The sequence below is a fragment of the Patiria miniata genome, unplaced genomic scaffold (assembly GCF_015706575.1).
Source record: "Patiria miniata isolate m_02_andy unplaced genomic scaffold, ASM1570657v1 HiC_scaffold_3, whole genome shotgun sequence".
Classification (NCBI taxonomy): Eukaryota; Metazoa; Echinodermata; class Asteroidea; order Valvatida; family Asterinidae; genus Patiria; species Patiria miniata.
In genome coordinates this window covers 11,106,292-11,127,174 of record NW_024037069.1, presented here as the reverse complement: position 1 = coordinate 11,127,174, position 20,883 = coordinate 11,106,292, and the positions used below count along the sequence as shown (strand labels likewise).

At 42.8% G+C, this 20,883-nt stretch overlaps 3 protein-coding genes across 3 annotated transcripts; 1 reads left to right on the top strand and 2 right to left on the bottom strand.

Moving 5' to 3' along the window:
* Positions 1-135: 135 nt before the first annotated feature.
* Positions 136-3,577, top strand: LOC119737816 (kelch-like protein 41). The gene is made up of 2 exons (XM_038212431.1): positions 136-353; positions 2,523-3,577. The coding sequence occupies exons 1-2, from the start codon at positions 140-142 to the stop codon at positions 2,705-2,707; spliced, it is 399 nt and encodes a 132-aa protein (XP_038068359.1). The 5' UTR covers positions 136-139; the 3' UTR covers positions 2,708-3,577.
* Positions 3,578-3,580: 3 nt separating this feature from the next.
* Positions 3,581-5,999, bottom strand: LOC119736466 (lactadherin-like). Its single transcript, XM_038210483.1, has 3 exons — positions 5,975-5,999; positions 5,381-5,586; positions 3,581-4,209 (listed from the first exon to the last, which is right to left on the bottom strand). Exons 1-3 carry the CDS (start codon positions 5,997-5,999, stop codon positions 4,072-4,074), a joined length of 369 nt encoding a protein of 122 aa, XP_038066411.1. The 3' UTR covers positions 3,581-4,071.
* Positions 6,000-16,856: 10,857 nt separating this feature from the next.
* Positions 16,857-20,185, bottom strand: LOC119736464. Its single transcript, XM_038210481.1, has 4 exons — positions 19,903-20,185; positions 18,809-18,955; positions 17,212-17,343; positions 16,857-16,864 (listed from the first exon to the last, which is right to left on the bottom strand). Exons 1-4 carry the CDS (start codon positions 19,946-19,948, stop codon positions 16,857-16,859), a joined length of 333 nt encoding a protein of 110 aa, XP_038066409.1. The 5' UTR covers positions 19,949-20,185.
* Between the last annotated feature and the right edge of the window lie 698 nt (positions 20,186-20,883).

Here is a 20,883-nt window from a genome sequence, read left to right as displayed (position 1 = left end):
ATTATCAGATTTGACATAATAAACTAAGTTTGTACTTTTATAATTTCATTGTTTATATTTTTCAAAATGAGAACATATTGAGTGAGATTTGTGAACGACTCATTTCTACTTTTGCATTTCGAAAAAAAGATGGAATGCCATGGCACATCTACGGGTTCCACGCTGCCACGCGAGCCTCTTAGAGATGGCAAATAAGCTGTACATGATTGGCGGATTCGTTGGGGACTCGAGCGCTTCGGACGAAAAGAGCCAATCAATGTCGACGATAGAAGCGTACGACGAAAGCAACGAGGCCTGGGAGTTCGTGGCCGATCTCTGGCAGGGCCGCCATGATGCAAACACGGTCACTGTTGGTAAATCTCTGGCTTAGCTGGAAATTCTTCTATTCATGAGATGGAATTTACGTCGGATGATCACTATTGGGCTTTACTTTACACTTAGAAAAAATATCACTCGGGTGGGACTCGAACCCACGACTTCATGTTTGCTGGTGCAGACGTCTTACCACTTGACCACCATCTGGTTGTTTTGAATCTAATGTAATAGGCTATACCGCAAACAAATCAGTCATAAGGCTTTGCGTCAGGTTGATGTAAAATTCTTATAATATTTTACAGAGTGAGGGCGCACGAACAGTTTTTTAGCACATTGTGCAATAGGATATTTTTTTACTGGTGGCAGCAAGCACACCGGTTCTTTTCAATAGACCGTTCTACGCTTGGTTGGTAAACTGCACATTTTACCAATCACGGGTTCCAAAACTATGGAAGGTTCAACACTGCAAAAAGGAAAACGAGTTACATGTATCACAGATAACCAAAATATTATTTGATACTTGGAAAAACAACGTTGTCAGCAAACATACAACATACAGTTATTCCTAAACATGCATGCATTTTTACTATGTATTGAAGGCGTTATGGGGACATTTTTCTGGAAAAATAACAGCCAACCACAGCTTCGATTTATGCGCTTGTGGCTGCCCATGGCGCCAATGTTTACAATCAAAAGAAAGGTCTTTAAAGCCAGTTTGGTATTAACCCAGCTGCGCATGTTCACATCAAGATTTGACAGGTATTCAGGCTGCACAGAAAAATGATGATTAACATGTCATCTTTCATTTTCTTTTCAATTTTCGGTGGGTTGACCGATGACCTTTTGGAGAAATGCTCACCTAAAGAAGACCATGCAACCCTAAAAGGATGCTTTCCAAACTGGAAAAGTAGCCATTTTGAAAAAGGATCCATCCACAACATGGCTAAGTAGCGCCACTTTCGGACCCAATTCGCTCTTTTCACACTTCCGCCAAGGGCATGCAGAGCGTCGATCTGGCAACTTTACACAATGACAATAGCCAGTTCAGTGATTCCCGTGTCGGGGTTCCGATCACTGAACCGGCTTTTATTATTGCGTACAGTTGCCAGATCAAGGCTCTGCATGCCCAATGGCGGACGGGAGTGTGAAAAGAGCGAATTGCATCCAAAATTCTCAGAATTGGAAGCCTATAAGCCAGGCCAGATGTATGTCTTCAATTCCCCAATGCAGTCAGAACTCTCTAATAAAGAAGAATTCGAGTGTATAACTTTTATTAATGAGTTCAGCAGACGGGGTTTTTGGCCTATTTACTTGGTTGTACCCTTTAGCTATGAATGTGCACATGCTCAAGTGTGTCTGCTGCCACCAAGCGTCTTAACGAAAACGACGAGCAACCAATTCGTGATGTGGGCCGTTGTGTCATGTTGTTTATATCATTATATCCTTGCAAACATGAAAAGAGGTCTTACAGCCACGTATACAGTCAATTATAGATTCGGAATCTAAGCAGGCACGCACTTAGTTTGCGCATTGGTCCAGTGACACCATCTATACACGTCCTCTTTTGTCATTTACCGTAATGGAAATGCGTGAGAAATATCAAAAGGTGACGGTAACATATCAGAGTTTTTTTAGTTATGTTTTTGTAAAGGTTTTGAATTTGTCATGAGAAAGAAACGATTTGGTGACCAAGTGCTGAAAGCGCTTGTTTTTTCGACGTGGGACAACACGTTCCAGCCCCAAAGCTAGGACCTTTTCCGTTCCCAAAATATGCTTCCTTTTCTTTCTTTCTTTGTGTTTAGTCTCATAATACTTTTCATTTAAGGTTGATGTCATCTTTTTGGGGATATTAAAGAGAGATATTTAAGAGGATATTTAAGAGATGTAAAGTCCGAGAGACCAATCCGTTGACCACTGACGTATGCGCGTTATGTTCATATGGCATTTTTCCAAACCCCGGTTCCGGCTCCGTTTCGGCTCCAGCTTCATTGCCAAACAGCATGTCGGCCAGAGACGGAGACGAAGCCGAGAATTGGAAAACGACCCATACTTGGCCGCAGGAAAATAATTAGCTCAGGGTTCGATATAGACTCAAACATCCGTCTACGACAATCATCATTGCCCTAAAACACTCCTAAGGACGTGCATGTCTCAATTTTAACTCGGTTCGATCCCCGAGCGAATAATTACTACTTTATGCCTTTCAGGTGACAAGGCCTACATCATCGGAGGCATGGAGGACGAGAACGAAGACCCTCTTCCAAACGTGGAATGCTTCGACCCACTGACCGTGTCCTGGGCCCAGGGCCTTGCGGCACTCCCCTCGGCAAGCTTCGGCCACGCCTGCTGCGTCATTCCCGGCGATGTTCCCATCAAGTGGCCCAAGTCGTAAAACAAAACAAAATCTGCGGTGAATATTTTATTATAGCCATCCCTCGATTTGTTCAAATTGTCCAATAAGTTTACTCACTCGATAGATCAATGAGTTCCGTTTTCTGCATTTTAACCCTTTTGTTTAAGGTAAAGCGTGCGCGTGAATTCCCGATGTACCGGCACAAAACTCATGGTACAACACCCTTTGTACGCACTAACAGCCTTCGGTAGGATATACGCATTCAACTCGCACAAGCGATGTTCTGTTCATTGAGATGAAAAGTTCCACTTTGGTGGTTCAGTTCAGGGTAGGGGGCCTGGTATCTTTAACAGGAACGTCTCACGAGAGCAACATATCTTGGAGCGTAGCATCTTAAGTTTCATGATTTTCATGGACTTGATAACATTATAAAAAAAACAAAGACGATTTCAGACTGTTTGGCGCCACAATTGACACGCCATAAGAACAGTCCCAAAACGAGGACCAAAATTAAGTTTTCCAGAGGGTTTTGAGGGGAAGGGACGATGCAATCCCATGGACTTCATGCATGCCAAGAAAGCACCAAGCAGTTAACGATGCTCGCGGAGCATAATGATCGCATCAACTTCCTTGTTTCCGGGCTCCGCCATCTTTGATTTCCCCATTGACTTTGTGCACAAGAATAGTAAACGATTACTGTCCTTTTTCATTTTATTTCGATATCTTTATTACTTAAATTCTACCCTATAGAAAATGGATTCTTGAATTAAAGTACCAGTGTACACACTAGGTACTAGTTATTGTTCAGTTTCTTATTTTTTTAACAACAAAATGTTTGGCCTCCAAACTTTCATTTTTTTTTTTGGTGGACCAAAATAACCCCATAATCCATTGCACTTGAATTCTATGTACATTTCTCAAACGGCATGTGTATAATTATGTAAAATATAGCCTAGTAATACAAAGATCATTGAAGCTATAGTAAGGAATAGAGGCTTTCAATCTAACATGTAATATCGAGAATAGTATCCAATATGCTAAGATTGTCCCAATTCTACATGTATTTACATGTTTAGCTAATAAATAAAGGTAGAATGAATTAATAAAACGACTGGGGACTCAGCTTTTGGAGGCTTGATGTATATCATAAGTTATGTGCAAATCTACTGTAAATAATCCAATCCCTTTTCTGAATCAGGAACTGTAATGTACACCTCCCAAAATATGAATACAACCCATCAAGCAGATCAGTTTTGAAGCTGAATACCTCAATAATTTGAAAAATGCCTAGACCTTAAAAAAACAATAGTGGTCATCTATGTCCAGGTTTTGTAGGAGCGTTAGTCGCAAATGACGTAACAGCGCCCTCTATTGCTAAAAAAAAAAAATCCGTACCGGTACTATTAATAGCAACCCAACAGTTCAAACCTCATGCAGCAGTTGGTGTACCATTCGATGGCCAGAATACGCAGGATTCTGGTACGCAAGGCCATCGGGAAATGAGCGGTCACGTGACTGTGCTGTCTCTCGTTACCGGTGAACTATCAAAAAGAAAAAAAGATAGGAGGGAGAGTTCCATGGATTTGCATTAGTTGCCGAAAATCACCTCTGTAGGCCATACGCTGTATTAAAACAGATTGTTACAATATGCATGTAGAAAACAGTCAAACTTGCACGAGTGTGCTAACCATCTCTCTGTGGACCTGAATACAAAACAGCTCCACGCGAAGCAGGTTGTGTGAATCTTCTGTGGACTAAGCAAGGTCCACACAAACCTGGAAAACAGGTTTAGAGGCATTTTGGGGTTAAGTATCCGTCACAAAATGAAGAGGATCACTCAAGGTAATCATGACCAAAAAATACAGTATTCACAGTGCGAGTAAAATACGATTGTTTTTGTCCGGTTTTCTTAGCTACACGAAGACAAAGGATGTCCACACTAGGTATGTATAATAAGGTTGTGTAGGTGTGTACAATGTACAGGGTTCCTCGTGTGGTAGAAAACAAAGTGGAACAAGAGACCCCATAAGAAGGCTTTAGAAATCAAGACTACCCCGTAATGGAAACGCTATGGAGTACGAGATTTCAATAGGAACAAAGGAGAACAAAGAAGAGAAATAAAGGTCTTCCCATGCTCTATGGTCTTCCCAACGACATATACGTGTTCTACACAACCCCCGAGGACCGACACACAAAGGGAGAACAACAGATCCTTTCAATCCTTGGGAGTTGGGTCTTTTGCTGGAAACGGTCCTCTATCTGTAGTCGGTAGTAAGTTTATGTGCTTAGTCTATACGAGAGTGTATTACATGGACAAAGGGAAACACAAAGCATTGTCCTCGAGAGTAGACACACATGTGCAACATCATTCGTTGAATCGAGGACAGGAACCAAATCGAGGACGGCCTCGATTAGAAAACGTGTACAAAACCAATGAGAGCTGTTGCGAAAAAGTTACAGTACAAACAAAGGAAGAGGGAAGAGGAACAAAAGAAAATCCTCGATTTACACCATAAAAAAACGTGCCCGTGTGTGTGTGTGTGTGTATGTGAATTGTGTAAGCAAGTAGGTGCACTCATGAAAATCGGGTTTGCCCGTGAACCGGACGACAAGCGGCAAAACCGCCTCGAGCCCCGAGCGGGCAAAGTGAAGCCTCGCATTCACCAAATAAAAATCAACGAAAAGGTGGTCAAACTACTCGCCCCTGCTTACCGTTATAGCTGTTCCGTTGGCATCAGTCAAGTTATTCCAGGACTGTCCATCGCTGTAAGCCACTTGGTACTTCGTCACATAGTGTCGTTTCTCCGTTTCAGCACGTCCCTGGGTGATCACGCCAGTGATAGTGACGGTGGCATTGAAGTCAACCTGTATCCATGGGCTGACAGAAGGACGGTCACTACACCAAGCCCCGGCTAGTTCTGCACGAGCAAAATGGGAGCGATTGTAAGGTTTTACAAAACCAAAAAGCAATGTTCGATATCTGACATTAGTGAATTAGTAGTAGGGGCATCGGGGCGTACGCCCGCCACTACCCCACTCGAGGTCAGTCATTGAGGACCATATACGTGGCCTCAACTTGCAATTCGGACCCTATATTGCAGTATCTGTATGACGTAATGTTTTCAACAGACGCTTGTGTGGGATTTGAGGGGGAAATTTGTTTTTTTAAGAGCGCCCTCTAGTGTCATTGAGGCACCCCAATCGAATTTACAACGGACGGCCAAACTCAACTTCGTCCCAGTGTTACTTTATTTCCAACAGTAAGCCCTGGATAGGAAACTTTCTTCCTATATCCTGATTCTATACCGCAATTGGCTAGAACTGGATTCATATCGTGTACTTGGTGTTGTTGTTCACAACGTGCAGTACGTGTTTTCGCGATCATTCGTTCACGCCTTCTTGAAAATATTCATTTCCTTTCCAATTTGTTATCATTAGTATGAAATGTGATACTGCATGTTGTCTCGTTAAGATCGTTACAGTTTAATTAAAATAAAATCGTGTTGTCGTAGCTCACGCTGCGACGAATTGATTCTGTTTTTACCCCAGACACCGGATACAAAAACAACGCAAATGTAATGCACAGGCAGGCGCCAGACTATTCCTCATTTGCATACGTACGTGTTCAAAAATCGTGCACATGCAAATTATCCAATACCAGGGTAAGAGAGCAGGTAGTGGTGGGCGCGTACTGCTCGACACCCTGGGGACCGAGGTTGGGCCAAACTAGAAATAAACACGATACGTTTACACTTTCCTCAGTGCACCACGCAAAACTGGCCGCGGGGAGGTATTGCAGTTATCTTTAAATCAGCCCTCAAGTTGTCATTAAAAGACAGTCTAATGGACTATGCGTCATTTGAATCCGTTCACATTACCAATATGGCGTCAACACTTAACTTCATCGTCATCTATCGCCCACCCCCATCTCCAGCAAATGGCTTTACCTTTTCTGGTTTCATCGACGAATTTGATGACTTCCTAACGGAAGTGGCATTTCTACCTGGTAGACTGCTGATGGCTGGAGATTTCAACATTCATGTTGATTTGCCAGCCAGACCAGATGTTGTCACCTTCTTACAGATTGTCTCCTCGGCCAACCTCCAGCAACATGTAACAGGACCAACTCATACAATGGGCCACACCCTCGACTTGGTATTCACCAGGTGTTCTGATGAGGCTCTTATTCGCAATTGCTACGTGCATGAGGCCCTTATGTCGGATCATCATGTTGTCTACATCAATGTGAACATTGCAAAACCGAAAGCGCAACAGACTACAACTTCAAAAAGGAACTACAGGAACATTGACAAACAGAGTTTCTCGGATTCATTAACTCACATCATGGACTCATTCGATCATCAGGGCGATGCAGACGCTTCATTTAAGTGGTATCACAAGGAACTCAGTCAGCTTCTGGATTCTGTAGCTCCCTCTGCAGTCAAATCACGTACCCTCAGAACCAGAATGCCATGGTACAACGATGACATCCATGTTGCTCGGCGTGTGAGACGTAGGGCTGAACGCAAGTGGCTTAAAACGCGATCTTCTGATGACCGAGAGAAATTCCTTCAAGACAGACGCAAAACATCAAACCTGATATGTCAAGCCAAGATCAAGTACTGCAGGGAGAAACTCTCTTCCTGCAATACAAAGGAGCTCTACAGAACACTGAACTCCCTTCTACACAGAAATTTAGCATCTCTTCCTGTTCAGGATTGTACTGAAACACTGAGCAATCAGTTTTGTCTTTACTTTTCGAACAAAATCACCAGAATTCGTCAAAATTTAGATTCAGCAGAAGATAGGATGAGTTGTTTTGCCGATTCACAACTAATCCATTTCGAGCCATTGTCTGTCTTTAGTCCAGCCCCGGAAGATGAAGTTCTACGCATCATCCGTGGTTCTCCTAATAAATCCTGTGGCCTCGATCCACTTCCAACCTGGCTCTTGAAGGAAAACATCGCACCCATCCTCCCAGTTCTGACCTCAATAGTAAATGCATCTCTGACCGATGGCGTATTCCCAACAGGAGCTCGCTACGCCATTATCAAACCCCTCTTGAAAAAGCCAACCTTGGACAAAAACATCCTCAGTAACTACAGGCCAGTATCCAACCTGTCATTTCTTGGAAAGATCATCGAGAAAGCGGTTTGTTCAAGACTGATAGCCCACATGTCCACCAACAAACTGATGGACCCTCACCAATCAGCATACAGGACACACCACAGCACAGAAACTGCACTCATCAAAGTGAAAAATGACATCATGACTGATCTTGATTTAAATCGGGTTACCTTCCTGGTGCTTTTAGATCAGAAACTCCTGCTCACCTGCATTTTCGTACAAATCTTTCGCCTTTTACTAAAGATTTCTAAATTTCACAACTGAGTACGCCAAAGCCAAGGATGGCTTTCTCGAGGCTCAACCGGGAGCTGAGCCTCAACCTTCATCTTGAAGAAAAGACGCAGCCGAAAGAAATTTTCGCATTGATAAAGAAGCATGTTCCAGAGAATGAAGTAAAATGCGTGCAACACGTGACTGATGCTAAGTGGTGCGTCACTTTCAAAAGACGGCAGCCAAGACAAAGATGACTACAGAACACCTGAAAATCAACGAAAAACCAGTAACAACTTCAGAGGCTGACACAGCGTTGGTGTACGTCAACGTGCATAACGCCCCACAGGAGTTGGCGGACAGCCCCATCGTCACTACCCTAGCGCAGTATGGGCAGGTGATAGGACACCGACGTGGACATTGGCCGGCAACGCCCGAATGGGAGAATGGCATCCGCCATTTTCGCATGACCCTCCGTTCGCCCATTCCTTCCTACATCAAGGTGGGGCCTTTTCAGCTGTACGTCCAGTACGGCGGACAGCAAAAGACCTGCCCTGCCGACGTTGCGGTAAAACAGGCCACCTGGCAGCCAACTGCGGGACACTAACATGCTTCAACTGCAGGGGACAAGGGCACCGCAGCGCGGAGTGCCCACTGCCAAAAACGTGCACAATTTGCAGTTCAGGAAACCACACCTCATTTAACTGTCCAACTTCAACCTCAGCAGCAACCAAGACGAGACCAGGCACAATGGTTTTCCCGCCATCCCGTGAACTGGGCAGCAGGGTAACAGGTCATCTCGTACCTTGGGCAACTCGTACCTTGGACAACTCGTACCTTCAACTCGACGTCATTATACCGAGTCGTACCTTGGACAACTCGTACCTTCGGCAAGTCGTACCTTCAGTTATTAAAGACGACTCGTACCATCACGCGTAAGTCAAGTCGTACCGTCCGTCAGGATAATGATCCGAGGCTGAATAAAGTGGACCGTAACTCATTGAAAGTGGACTGCTTATTAAAATAAAGGCGAATCTCTTTTTGGTATGGGCTCTCTTTCCCCCCAAAAGAGGAATTTATTTAGCGCGAAGCCGGCCGCGGCAGGTTACACGCACTGTGTGCGCGGCATGCACAGGCCCACGCGGTCGTTTGCGGTCAACCTACGGTAGCCATCCGTGCAAAGTAACACGGTTCTTGCGCCGCGCTGAACGGTTAATATGGACGTCTGTGCACGGTGACATTTTTGATGCAGTCTGCCGTTACATTTAGAGACTAAGGCTACGTGCAAATATTATGGAACTGATGTTTTTATCCAAGATTCACGTCTTACCATCATTTTTGCGATGAATGACCATCATTGAGATGATATATATGAAGAAAAAAAGTGGCGTCAGGTTGCAACATTTTTCCTATTATTGATCCCTATAATCGCCTGAACTACTTTTTTCTTCATATATATTATCACCGCAAAAATGATAAGACGTGAATCTTGGACTGGCAAATATTTCCAATTTTGTTAGGAAATACTAATTTTCATCCCAAACTATGTGTTTACCGCAATTTTTTTTTTACAGATGAAACTGCGGTTTTCTGATGAACCACTGCGCTGCTCGAAAGACAATTGCTGCTAGTCCACCATTATTAATTGATTTCATTTTAAGAAGTCGGACCGTCCGTGCACGGTGACATTGTTGCAGTTTGCTGTTTTTCAACGGCATTAAGAGACTTAGGCCTACTTAAAAAATTGCAAAAAATTGTATTACGGAATCGATATACTTTCATCCCAAAACTATGTTTACCGCAATTTTTTTTTTCCGATGATCTTGCGGATTTCTGATGAACCATTGCGCTGCTCAAGAGACGATTGCTTGTCTGCTGTTCATCGTGAATCGATTTCATTTCAACAAGTCGGACTATGACGAAACATCTGGCCAAACCCCCGCCCCCACAATTTGTAAATGTTTCGAATAAACTAGTTGATGAATAAACCAACTGTGATTTCTTTTTTTACATTTTCGACTTTCAGACTTATAGCTAGGAAAGGACTGAATCATTTAAAAGTACTGACTGCTCTTGTATACTTTGGTTATTAGACTTAGCAAGAAAACGCAGAAATTACTTTATTTAAACAAATTAAATGTTTAAATTTGCTTTCTAATATTTTGTCGGTTGGTTTTAATAGAGTTTAATAAAGCTCGCTCTGGCAACAGGAAGTTAAGGTGGTTAGGCTGTATTGCATAATTAAACCACACCAAATCCGCATCTGAAGTTTCTCCACTGTAAAATTCAATAGATGAGCGACGCTTCTATAGATGAGAAAGAAAAGAAAGAAAATGTAATGATTTAAATTTAGATAACAATTTAAATTCATACACTAAAAGAATAAACTAAAAGAATAAACTGTCGATGTCATCTGGTCCTTGCCAAATCCAGAACCTAAAAAGAAAAAAAAGAAAGTATATTAAAATTTATTTAACAAGTTATCTTAGCTACCGAATCAAACGTTGAAAATGCACAAGGAATGTACAAGTACATGTAATTCCATTAAAAACAGAATGGCAATGCCGCGCGCGCCGCGCAGGCCGGCCGCTTCCGAGTCACCGGCATCGGTACCGCGCACGACCGACCGCTGCTCGCGCCCTCGGAGGCCGGCCCGGCAGTCAATTTCGTTGCCCTGCCATGCCTGCGGCAGGCCCAACGCGGAAAATCACGCTGCCTGGCAAAGCCATTAGATATTGAATGTGGTTCTGTGGGATAAAAATTAACTTTGACTTGAAAAGAATCGTATCGTTTCGGAGTCATGTCACGCACGTACTCTACTTTTTATTCTGATGGTACGAGTCGTCTTAATTGAAGGTACGAGTCGTCCAAGGTACGAGTTGTCCAAGGTACGAGATGTCCAAGGTACGAGTTGTCCAAGGTACGAGTTGCCCAAGGTACGAGTTGACTCGAAAGCGTAAGCAGAACCGACTTTCCTCCCCTTTCATCCGGCGACAGCAAAACAGAGGAGATGGAGATCTCTACCAAGGCCCAGGGGTTCTGGGACGAGGCCGTTAAATCTGGCGCGGCAAGCTCCCCGCCCTCGACCTACCACCCGTTCCATAACGGCAAGCTCCGGCAAGCCATCGCCGACCCCAAGCAAGATACCAACCGCAAGCAAACCATCGACCGAAGGCAAGCCACCGGCCGCAAGCAAGCCACCGGCCGCAAGCAAGCCAACAGCCGCAAGCAAGCCAACAGCCGCAAGCAAGCCACCATCGACAGTAGGCAGGCCATCGGCCACAAGCAAGCCATCGCCGACAAGCAAGCCATCGCCGGCAAGCAAGCCACCGACCGCCAACAAGGCCTCATTGACCATGGCCAAACCACCGTCGACCGCAGGCAAGCCACGGTCCATCAGCAAGGCCCAGGCCCCGGCCCCGGCCCCGGCCCCATCGAAAGTTACCATCAAGTCCGCATCGACTGCAAGCAAGTCAGCAACAACAAGCAAAGTCCCAACGACTGCGAGCAAGTCATCACTAGAGACCGCCATCGAAAACGCCCCCAAAACACCGGACGAAATCATCGAGGGACCCGCAAGCCAGTCTACACAAGATACATGGGACAGCCAAGACACATTCTTCGTCAAGTACGCTTCGGGGCAAAACGCCGTAGACTGGGCGGACATCATGAAAGATAATGAAAAACTTGAGAAATGTCTGGTCCAGGACAGAGACTCGGACGAAGGTTCGACAATATCTACATGCAGTGTAGCCCCATAAATGTGGCCTATTTACTGGACTGCCTCCGTAAACATAGGCCACACATCCACATGTACAAAAATCGTGTCGACGGAGCCAAATTTTGATTTTCACATTTAGGCTTAGTTTGTAGGGTTTTTTTGCTTTAGAAGCATACTCACCCTCTTTATAGGCTAATCAGAAAGTGCTGCCTTTTTCAGATGTTATATTTTTTGTGAAATTTCCAGATTCATTTTTACACGTTTGCGTATCAAAATTTCAACATGAAATTTCACAAAAATTAGACATCTGAAAAAGGCAGCACTTTCTGATTAGCCTGTAAAGAGGGTGAGTATGCTTCTAAAGCAAAAAAAACCTACAAACTAAGCCTAAATGTGAAAATCAAAATTTGGCTCCGTCGACACGATTTTTGTACATGTGGATGTGTGGCCTATGTTTACGGAGGCAGTAGAGTAAATAGGCCACATTTATGGGGCTACATGCAGTGTAGCGTCCAAACGAAACTTGTCCTCATCAACTGATGAGAACTCAGAGGACGAGAAACGTTTTGTTGAGGTAAATCGAAAGAAGAAACAGGCTCGAAAGAGTTCTTCCAAATGAATTTGAACTCTTATTTTTTGATGATGTTGTGTAAATATTTTGCATGTATTATTTTTCTTACATGTATGAGTATTTCAGTTGTAACTCTTAATGCAAATGGTCTGAGGAATTTGTGTAAACGCCGTCAGATTTTCGATTCCTGCAGGAGTCAGGGTGCAGATATCCTACTCCTGCAGGAAACCCACGCTTCTGGCTTCATGGAGGCCAGGGCGTGGGAAAGAGAATTTGACGGCAAGGGCTTTTGGTCCTTTGGTTCATCTTCTAGTCGCGGAGTAGCCATCTTGCTTTCAAAATGCCATTCGTGGAAACCAACTGACTATTACCGAGACAATAACGGCCGCCTTGTTTCTGTTACAGTTACTTTACCAAACACGAATTCCAAAGTTCGCATTGTTAATTGTTACGCCCCGAACGATCCTAAAGAGCGACAAAAGATTTTTAGAGAAAACCTAGCCAACCATTTTAGGGGAACCAGGCACGTTATTTTGGGTGGGGATTTCAATTGTTATTCGGATTTAGTCTTAGATCACAAGCAAAGTAGCGCTTTCAGGTATTACAATGGGACTTTGGGCTCAACAGAACTCGGCAGAATTCTTAAGGATCATGGCTTAATAGACTGTTGGCGAGAACAAAACCCTCGTCTTCAGCGTTTTTCTTGGCACAACAAAAGTAATACTCAAGCTTATCGTTTAGATAGAATTTACTTGTCTCGGGAATTGTCAGTTGGTTCCAAACATGAGATCACCGCTTTTCCTTTGTCTGATCATGATAAAGTTTCTGCTCAAATTACCGGCAACATAGATAATTCAGGGAAAGGAGTTTGGCGCTGCAATGTTAGTCTTTTGAATCAAGATTCTTTTCAAGAGATTATCAGATCCGAATGGGAAAACTGGGAGAAAAACAAGCCTTATTTTCACAACTTTCTAAATTGGTGGGATAGAGGCAAAATCTTTAGATCCTTTAGAAATGTCCGCTTCTTGTCACCAGTTTTACAAAGACCTGTACACGGCCGTTCCGGTCGACCAAACAAACATTGAGTTTTTCCTTAATGTTATTGATAAGTCGTTGTCTCCCGATGAAAGCTTACTGCTGGAGGGGCCCGTGACCTTATCCGAAGTAAGAGAGGCATTGTTCAGTATGGAGGCAGGCAAATCCCCGGGATCCGATGGGTTGCCAGCCGAATTCTATAAAACTTTTTTCAATGAGATGGGGCAAGATTTATGTGATGTTTTGAATTATTGCTTTGAAAACGAATCTTTGTCGAATTCTCAGAAAAATGGGCTCATCACCCTTCTGTACAAAAATAAGGGTAGTCGAGAAGAACTTTCGAACTGGAGACCAATATCACTGCTCAATGTTGATTACAAAATTTTATCCAAAATTCCCGCCAACCGAACTAGGAAAATTCTTCACAAAATCGTCCACATTGATCAGACTTTCTCAGTACCTGGACGCTCCATATTGGACAATGCCCACTTTCTTCGGAACATTCAGAATTACGTTGAACAAAAACCTGGGTGCCATCTTTGTATCTCTCGACCAACAAAAAGCATTTGATAGAGTAAACTGGAATTATCTCCAGCAAATTTTGGAGAAGTTTGGTTTCGGTCCCAATTTTCGAAAATGGGTGCAAATTTTGTACACTGACATAAATTCTGCCGTCATTTGCAATCGCAATCTTTCCAAGACTTTCCCACTATCACGGGGGGTAAGACAAGGATGTCCTTTGTCACCGTTGCTTTATATCCTTGCTCTTGAACCACTTGGTTGTGCGATCAGATCCGAATCCAAAATCCACGGGGTGAAATTACCGGGTGGGGACGAAGTAAAACTTTCCATGTACGCCGATGATACGACTTTGATCCTTTCTGACGAATATTCAGTTTTTCAATGTTTCAAGTTGGTCGAGAGATATGAGAAGGCATCCGGGGCAAAGCTTAATCAGCAGAAAACGAATGGCATTTTCCTCGGAAAATGGAGGAACAAAACTGTTGGCCCTGTTGACATACCATGGGTAGCCTCGGCAAAAATTGTTGGTCATTATTTCGGCAGTGGGAATTTGGTTGATAGGATTTGGAATGAGAAAATTGATGGGTTGAAGAAAACTATTGAATCCTGGGGGAAATCCAACTTAACCCAAAAAGGGAGGGTAGAAGTGGTTAACAACTACATATTGTCTCAAATTTGGTACACGGCTGAGGTTACCCCACCCCCCAATAAGAAGATTAAGGAAATTAACAGCCTGATTTTCAAGTTCATCTGGGTTCAAAGAATTGAACATGTCAACAGGGCCACCATGTTCCTCCCTCCCTCCTTGGGAGGAATGGGAGTGATAGATATTAAGAGCAAGGTGGCTACTCTGCAGTGTGTCCATGTCGGCAACATGATCTCAAACAAATATGCGAAATGGAAACTTCTTGCAAATTACTGTTGTGGGTTCTCTCTTAGAGAAATAGCCCCAGATTTAGCGAAGAATGATCGGCCTCACGCCATGGATAAGCCAAAATTTTACCAATCTGTTGTTGACAATTATCGTCAATTTAAAGATCATGTTGTCGACTGGAGCAAAATCAAAAGTAAACATTTGTATTCATTATAGAAACCAAAGAAACCAGGCCAAAAGCCCAACGAGACTGCCCAGGGAAAGACTGGGCCACCATATGGAAAAGAACACTGTGCACCAAACTGACCAACAAACAGTTGACAACCAATTTCCAAACAGTGCACAATGTCCTGCCCACCGGTGATAGAACAAGAAGATTTACAAACGACCGAGGATTATGTCCTCATTGTTCCGAACTCGAAACACGTAACCATCTTTTTGTCGAGTGCAAAACGATCAAACCGGTGGGTGAGTGGCTCAGTAAGTACCTGAGCAGTCTCAGTAAAGAAACCAACATTCCTGACGTGGATTTGCTGATCTATTCTGAATTTACCAACAACAGAGGCAAACAAATTGAATTAAAAATGGTGCGTGCTCTCAGTGCTTACAGAACAACTGTTTGGATAACCCGATGCAAAGCAAAATTTCAGCACTCGCACACTACGACAGCCAACATGATCAACATGATTAAAACTTACGGCACGTAAGTCCGCGTCAGGAATACCTAGTTCCTCAGACCATTTGCGATTCCTTGTTTTTTTTCCTTTACAAGGACAGCTTTCCTGTTCGATATTTTACGAAATGTTCCAAGAAGAGCCAATTTTCTTTCAATATTTGTTTCTTCCGTTAATTCTTTTGAAACACAGATGATTTAATTTCCTTTTAATTTGTGTGATTGAGATGTTTATGCAGGATTACTTTTCTTAACTCATTTTGTAAATACATTTGTAAATAGATGAAATAATCTTTTCTGTTTTTGCTAAAATGTTGTTAATTATGAATGTCATGTTTTATTTATAAGAATAAAACATTTTTGAAAACCTTTTAGATCTTTCAGCAGCATTCGACACCATAGATAGAGAGATCTTAATATCTCGTCTCTCAAACAGAATTGGTGTTCGTGATGTTGCACTGAAATGGTTCAAGTCATATCTTGCAGATTGGTCAGCCAGAGTAGAACTTGGCGGTAAAAAGTCGCATCCTACTGAAGTCTGTGTGGGACTACCACAGGGTTCTGTTTTTGGGCCTCTTGGTTATTCCATTTACACACTTCCTGTTGGAGACATAGCCCGTCATCATGGTGTGTCACACCATTGCTATGCCGACGACACACAATTGTATATTTCCTTTGATCCCAAATCTCCCAATGATCGAATTCGTGCCATTGAAACCTTGAATAAATGCATGTCTGATATTAAATCATGGATGACTTGTAACAAACTAAAACTAAATCAAGACAAAACTGAGTTTCTCATAATAGGTTCACCTTTCAATTTAAACAATCTTCCAGAAATTGTACTTACAGTAGGTAATTCAGCTATTAGACCATCAACATCTACTAGGAATCTTGGTGTATATTTTGATTGTAATATGTCCATGACATCCCACATTACTCAATTATGCAATGTTGTCCGGTTTCACCTTCGCAATATTTCAAAAATTAGAAAATTCATCGATTATAATTCTTGTCATCATGCAGTTAGAGGTCTCATCCTATCAAGGTTAGATTACTGTAATGGGCTTCTCACATCTGTCCCAACAAGTCACCTTAAAAGACTCCAGAGTCTCCAGAACTGGGCAGCTCGCCTAATCTACAGGACTAACCGAAGACAGGATTCCACCCCTTTGCTGCAGTCACTACACTGGTTGCCCATCTCCAAACGAATTCGTTACAAGTTATTACTTTTGGTATACAAATCATTTCACAACCAGTCACCAGAATATATGCAGTCCTGCATTTTGCCTCATGTTCCCCCCAGACCAAACCTCCGTTCTAGTTCTAATCCTTTCCGTCTGACTTTCCCACGTACCCACAACAAAGCTGGTGACAGAACCTTCACAGTCACTGCAGCGAAGGAGTGGAATAGTCTGCCCTTTTCCATTCAAAATGCCAAATCTCTTGAGCAATTCAAGAAGCTGATCAAGACAAATTTATTCCATCAATAATCAATTCATTGTCTATGCTACCTGTTTTTATTATTTAACTTAATTTATTTATTTAATTTAATTGTTCATTATTTGTAAGCGCTGTGATTTAGTTTACTAATAAGAGCGTTCTTAAATGCCGATTATTATTATTATTACGTTAAAATTAAGGCACTTTATGCTCAATGCAATCATGGTAACTTTATATTGTGCTTTTTCTCCGGTTGCCAAATTTCCAGCGGTGGCGTCTGGGGCTTGGTGGGGGGGGGGGGGGGCGATGAGTTTTCATGGGGGAGGGTTAATATACTTTATTTAGACATTATTCCCAAAAGACGCACCTGTGTGATCCAGCCGCGATGCGTCGGTTCCATAATACTGAGAGCTATAATAAGACGAAGCTGTGATGCTGTCACCAGGGATACGCCCATCCTTCATCCCAAGAGGGCCCTCCTCAGAGCAAACGGGCCCACCTGTGGTTTCAATTCAGAAATCATTTTACACTAGGAACGGGCGAGGCATGTGCGAGGCAGGGGAAGTTGGGAATACACTTGACCTCCAGAATCGGCGAGATTTCACGGGAATATTTTACTTCCGGGTACATTGTACGGGAGCTACAACGTTGAGACTATACTGTATATTGAATTGTATATGTGTATTTCCTAACTGGGCGTATTCGGGACAGACCACGTGCCCTGTGACGTCATGCCGACTTGCAAGCGCCTGGCAACCCAAACATCTTTAAAGCATCTTTTGCATGTTGTTTTCCCCACATTATCAACAGTATATATGTAAAAAAGCATTCATACTTCAAGGGATATACATGCGGTCGAGCAAAAGAGAATTAACCTATTGCTGAAAGTTGGCGACACGTGACCACAGCATCCAATTTGTAAAGAAATGTCACATGCGCTACAGCGTGTCCCAAAATACCCACAACATTTTGTTGTGAGGCTCGAGCGTCGGGCCGCGGAAACACGTATACCGCCATTATTTATATATACTTGGTATCTTAACTTTATCCTGGTTAGTATTGCACTGATTTTCAAAAGGGTTTTGAAATTAAACGAGTTCCAATAAGGCATGTCAAAAACAAACTCATCGATTTCAAGGAAAATCAATCATGGGCACTTTTTCTAATGTGGAAAATATGGTTCGTCATGTTCATGATGTGACGATCTCCTTGCCTTTTACTTTCTGTGTTTCCTATTCTTTCCGATCCACGTAGACTATACCTTCAATGAATTTACAACATTGTTCTTCGTTTTAAGTTTATTCTGAGTCTCTTTTGAAATTAACGTGCAAGTATGTACCTATTCAAAAAGAGCGCTCGAAGTGTGACTCGAGTTCGCATCTGATTTTACCACATCATCGATTTTCCTTGAAATCGGTTGAGTTTGTTTTCGATTTTAAAACTCTTTTAAATATCGAACCAATACTCGCCAGGGCTAAAGTTCAGATCCCAAGCTTTACAATGGTATAAAAAATAATGGCGGTACGCGTTTTCGCGCCGACGCTAGAGCCTCGCAAAAAAGTTGTGGGTATTTTGGGATGCACTATATTAGGTCTGTGAAAAAGACGTCATTGCAATTTACAACATTTTGAGGAAAAAAACCGATTGCTGAAAGTTGGGGTCACGTGACCACAGCATCCAATTTTGTAAAGAAATGTCTATAAGTCTGTGTTTTAAAAAAAGTCATTGCAATTTACAACAATTTGAACAAAAAATGCAAATGATGATAATTATTGAAAAATATTGACCTCATGCAGCTTCCTTTCAGCTCGATCATTCACATTACTAAGGGAATGTGCTTGGCCAGTTTTAAACACTCTGTTAAGACCGGTTGGAGTCTGGATAATTACCCGAGCCAAGTCTGATCGAAAAGAGCGCCCTGAACGTTACACGAGGTCCAACCCCCACTGATGTCAATCACTTACTGTCAATTGTCTTACTGCTGATCTGGCCAGGGCAACGTTTGCGTATCTCTCGCATCGCTGCTGTCATCCAGTCTTCTCCCGGTGATGGCTCCGGAGGAGGACCGAAGTAACACGTTTTTGCATGGCTCTCCACTCCCACCAAATGCACTGCAGAAACACGGAAGATGGAAGCGTTCAAGACGGGTTCTTAATACAAGGACTCAGTGGTTTAAGAACCCCTTTATTTGCCGTTTTAGCTAATAAGATTTTTACGATAATGTATCTTAATATGCAACTTCACTTCACTTGGGAGGTGGAAATGGGTTTCCCAAATGGTAAACGTTACATTCTTGTGTTAAAAAAAAACTTGGATCAGAAAACATGAAAATCTATCGCTTCTCTGAGTTTCATTTTCCAAGCTACAAATCCGTTGCTATAGTGTTAACCAAAAGTCTACAGGCATTTTTACGCAAGGACGGATCCAAGTGAGGGGTTTGGGTTGGTTATACCCCCCCCCCCCCCCCCCGTCTATTATAATAGACCCTTGCGAAAGAAAAGCAAGGGTCTATGATATGTGAGCTGATTCGGCGATCAATTATGCAAAAATACTGCGTCTTGACCTTCCCGTTCTGACCATTCAGAGGGCGCTTTCTATCGGGTCTCGACATGGATATCAAAACAAAACCTACATACACGCGACAGGTATTATTCTTCTTTCTACGCTGTGAATTGAGCAAAACAGTCTGCGGTCACGCGCTCTGGAACGATGTTAAGGCGATACGTGTGCCAAGCAATAATAGAGCCGGCCTTCATTGTATTGTCTAGGTTTTGTAGATCTATGTGCGCCTGACCGTTGTTGTATTTCAAAACACTGCATCCGAATCGACCAATCACAATTTTAGTCCAGAGTTGGGAATGAAATGACGTCACGATTTAGTAAAGTCGACTCTGATTGGCTGGCGCGCGGCGTCGGATAAATTTGCATTCCTCGATATATTAGGAATGGGTGATACTCAGGGTACTCCCTCGGCCCTTCCGCCCGACTGAAAAATACAGAAAGGGTATTAAGAGAAACAAAACCACGAAAAGAAAGTTGTAGAAAAGTTGCAACTCACCACAAATGACGGCCAGAAAGGTTGCAAAGGGCATGTACAGAGCCATTGGGCGGTTCAAAATGGGCGATGGTTACTCGCGCAAAGTTTAGAACACACACACACAAAAAACGGAACCACGAAGGAAGGTGAAATCTTATTACTCCGATGCACTATCGACTTGCCGCCAACAACGGAATGAAGCACTTGCAGAATATAGCGCAATAAAAATGTTCCTGGCTTTCACCGACGCTGTAATACTTTTGTTCGGTAGCCGGGTACGGTCACTTATCAAGCATCAAACGAGGTGAGAGTAGCCTTGAATTGCCTTGTTCACTCCACATTAAAGATTGTCATTTGCATAAATAAGTTACGGCGAAGTCGGTGAAAATTGCAACAATTGTCATCTTCTGCTTTCAACACCAATCCAATGAACTGTGAACAATGAGCAAAAGAGGCTGTTTGAGGAGGCTCAACTCTTAACCGCATATATAACTTATTTATATTTCGTGATGAAGGACTTCATTTGGTACTACCATAGAAGTAGGCCCATTAAGGGTCAACCTCGTCCCCAGTGCTTACTTTATTTCCAACCGCGTTTCCAATAGTAAACCCTTGATAGGAAACTTTCTTCCTGTATCCTGATTGGATACCGCAATTGGCTAGTAATGGATTTTTATCGTGTACTTGGTGCTATATATTCACAACGTGCAGTACGTGTTTTCGCGATAATTCGTCCACGCCTTCTCGAAAATACTAATTTCCTTTTTAATTTGCTCATAATAATATAAAATATGATACTACATGTTGTCTCGATAAGATCGTAACAGTTTGATTTCAAAAATCGTGTTTTCGTAACTCACGCCGTGCTCGCGCTGCTACGAATTGACTCTGTTTTTACCCCAGACACCGCATACAAAAACAAACGCTAATGTGTAACGCATATCCAGACACCAGACTGTTCTTTATTTGCATACGTGTGCAAAAATCTTGCACATGCAAATG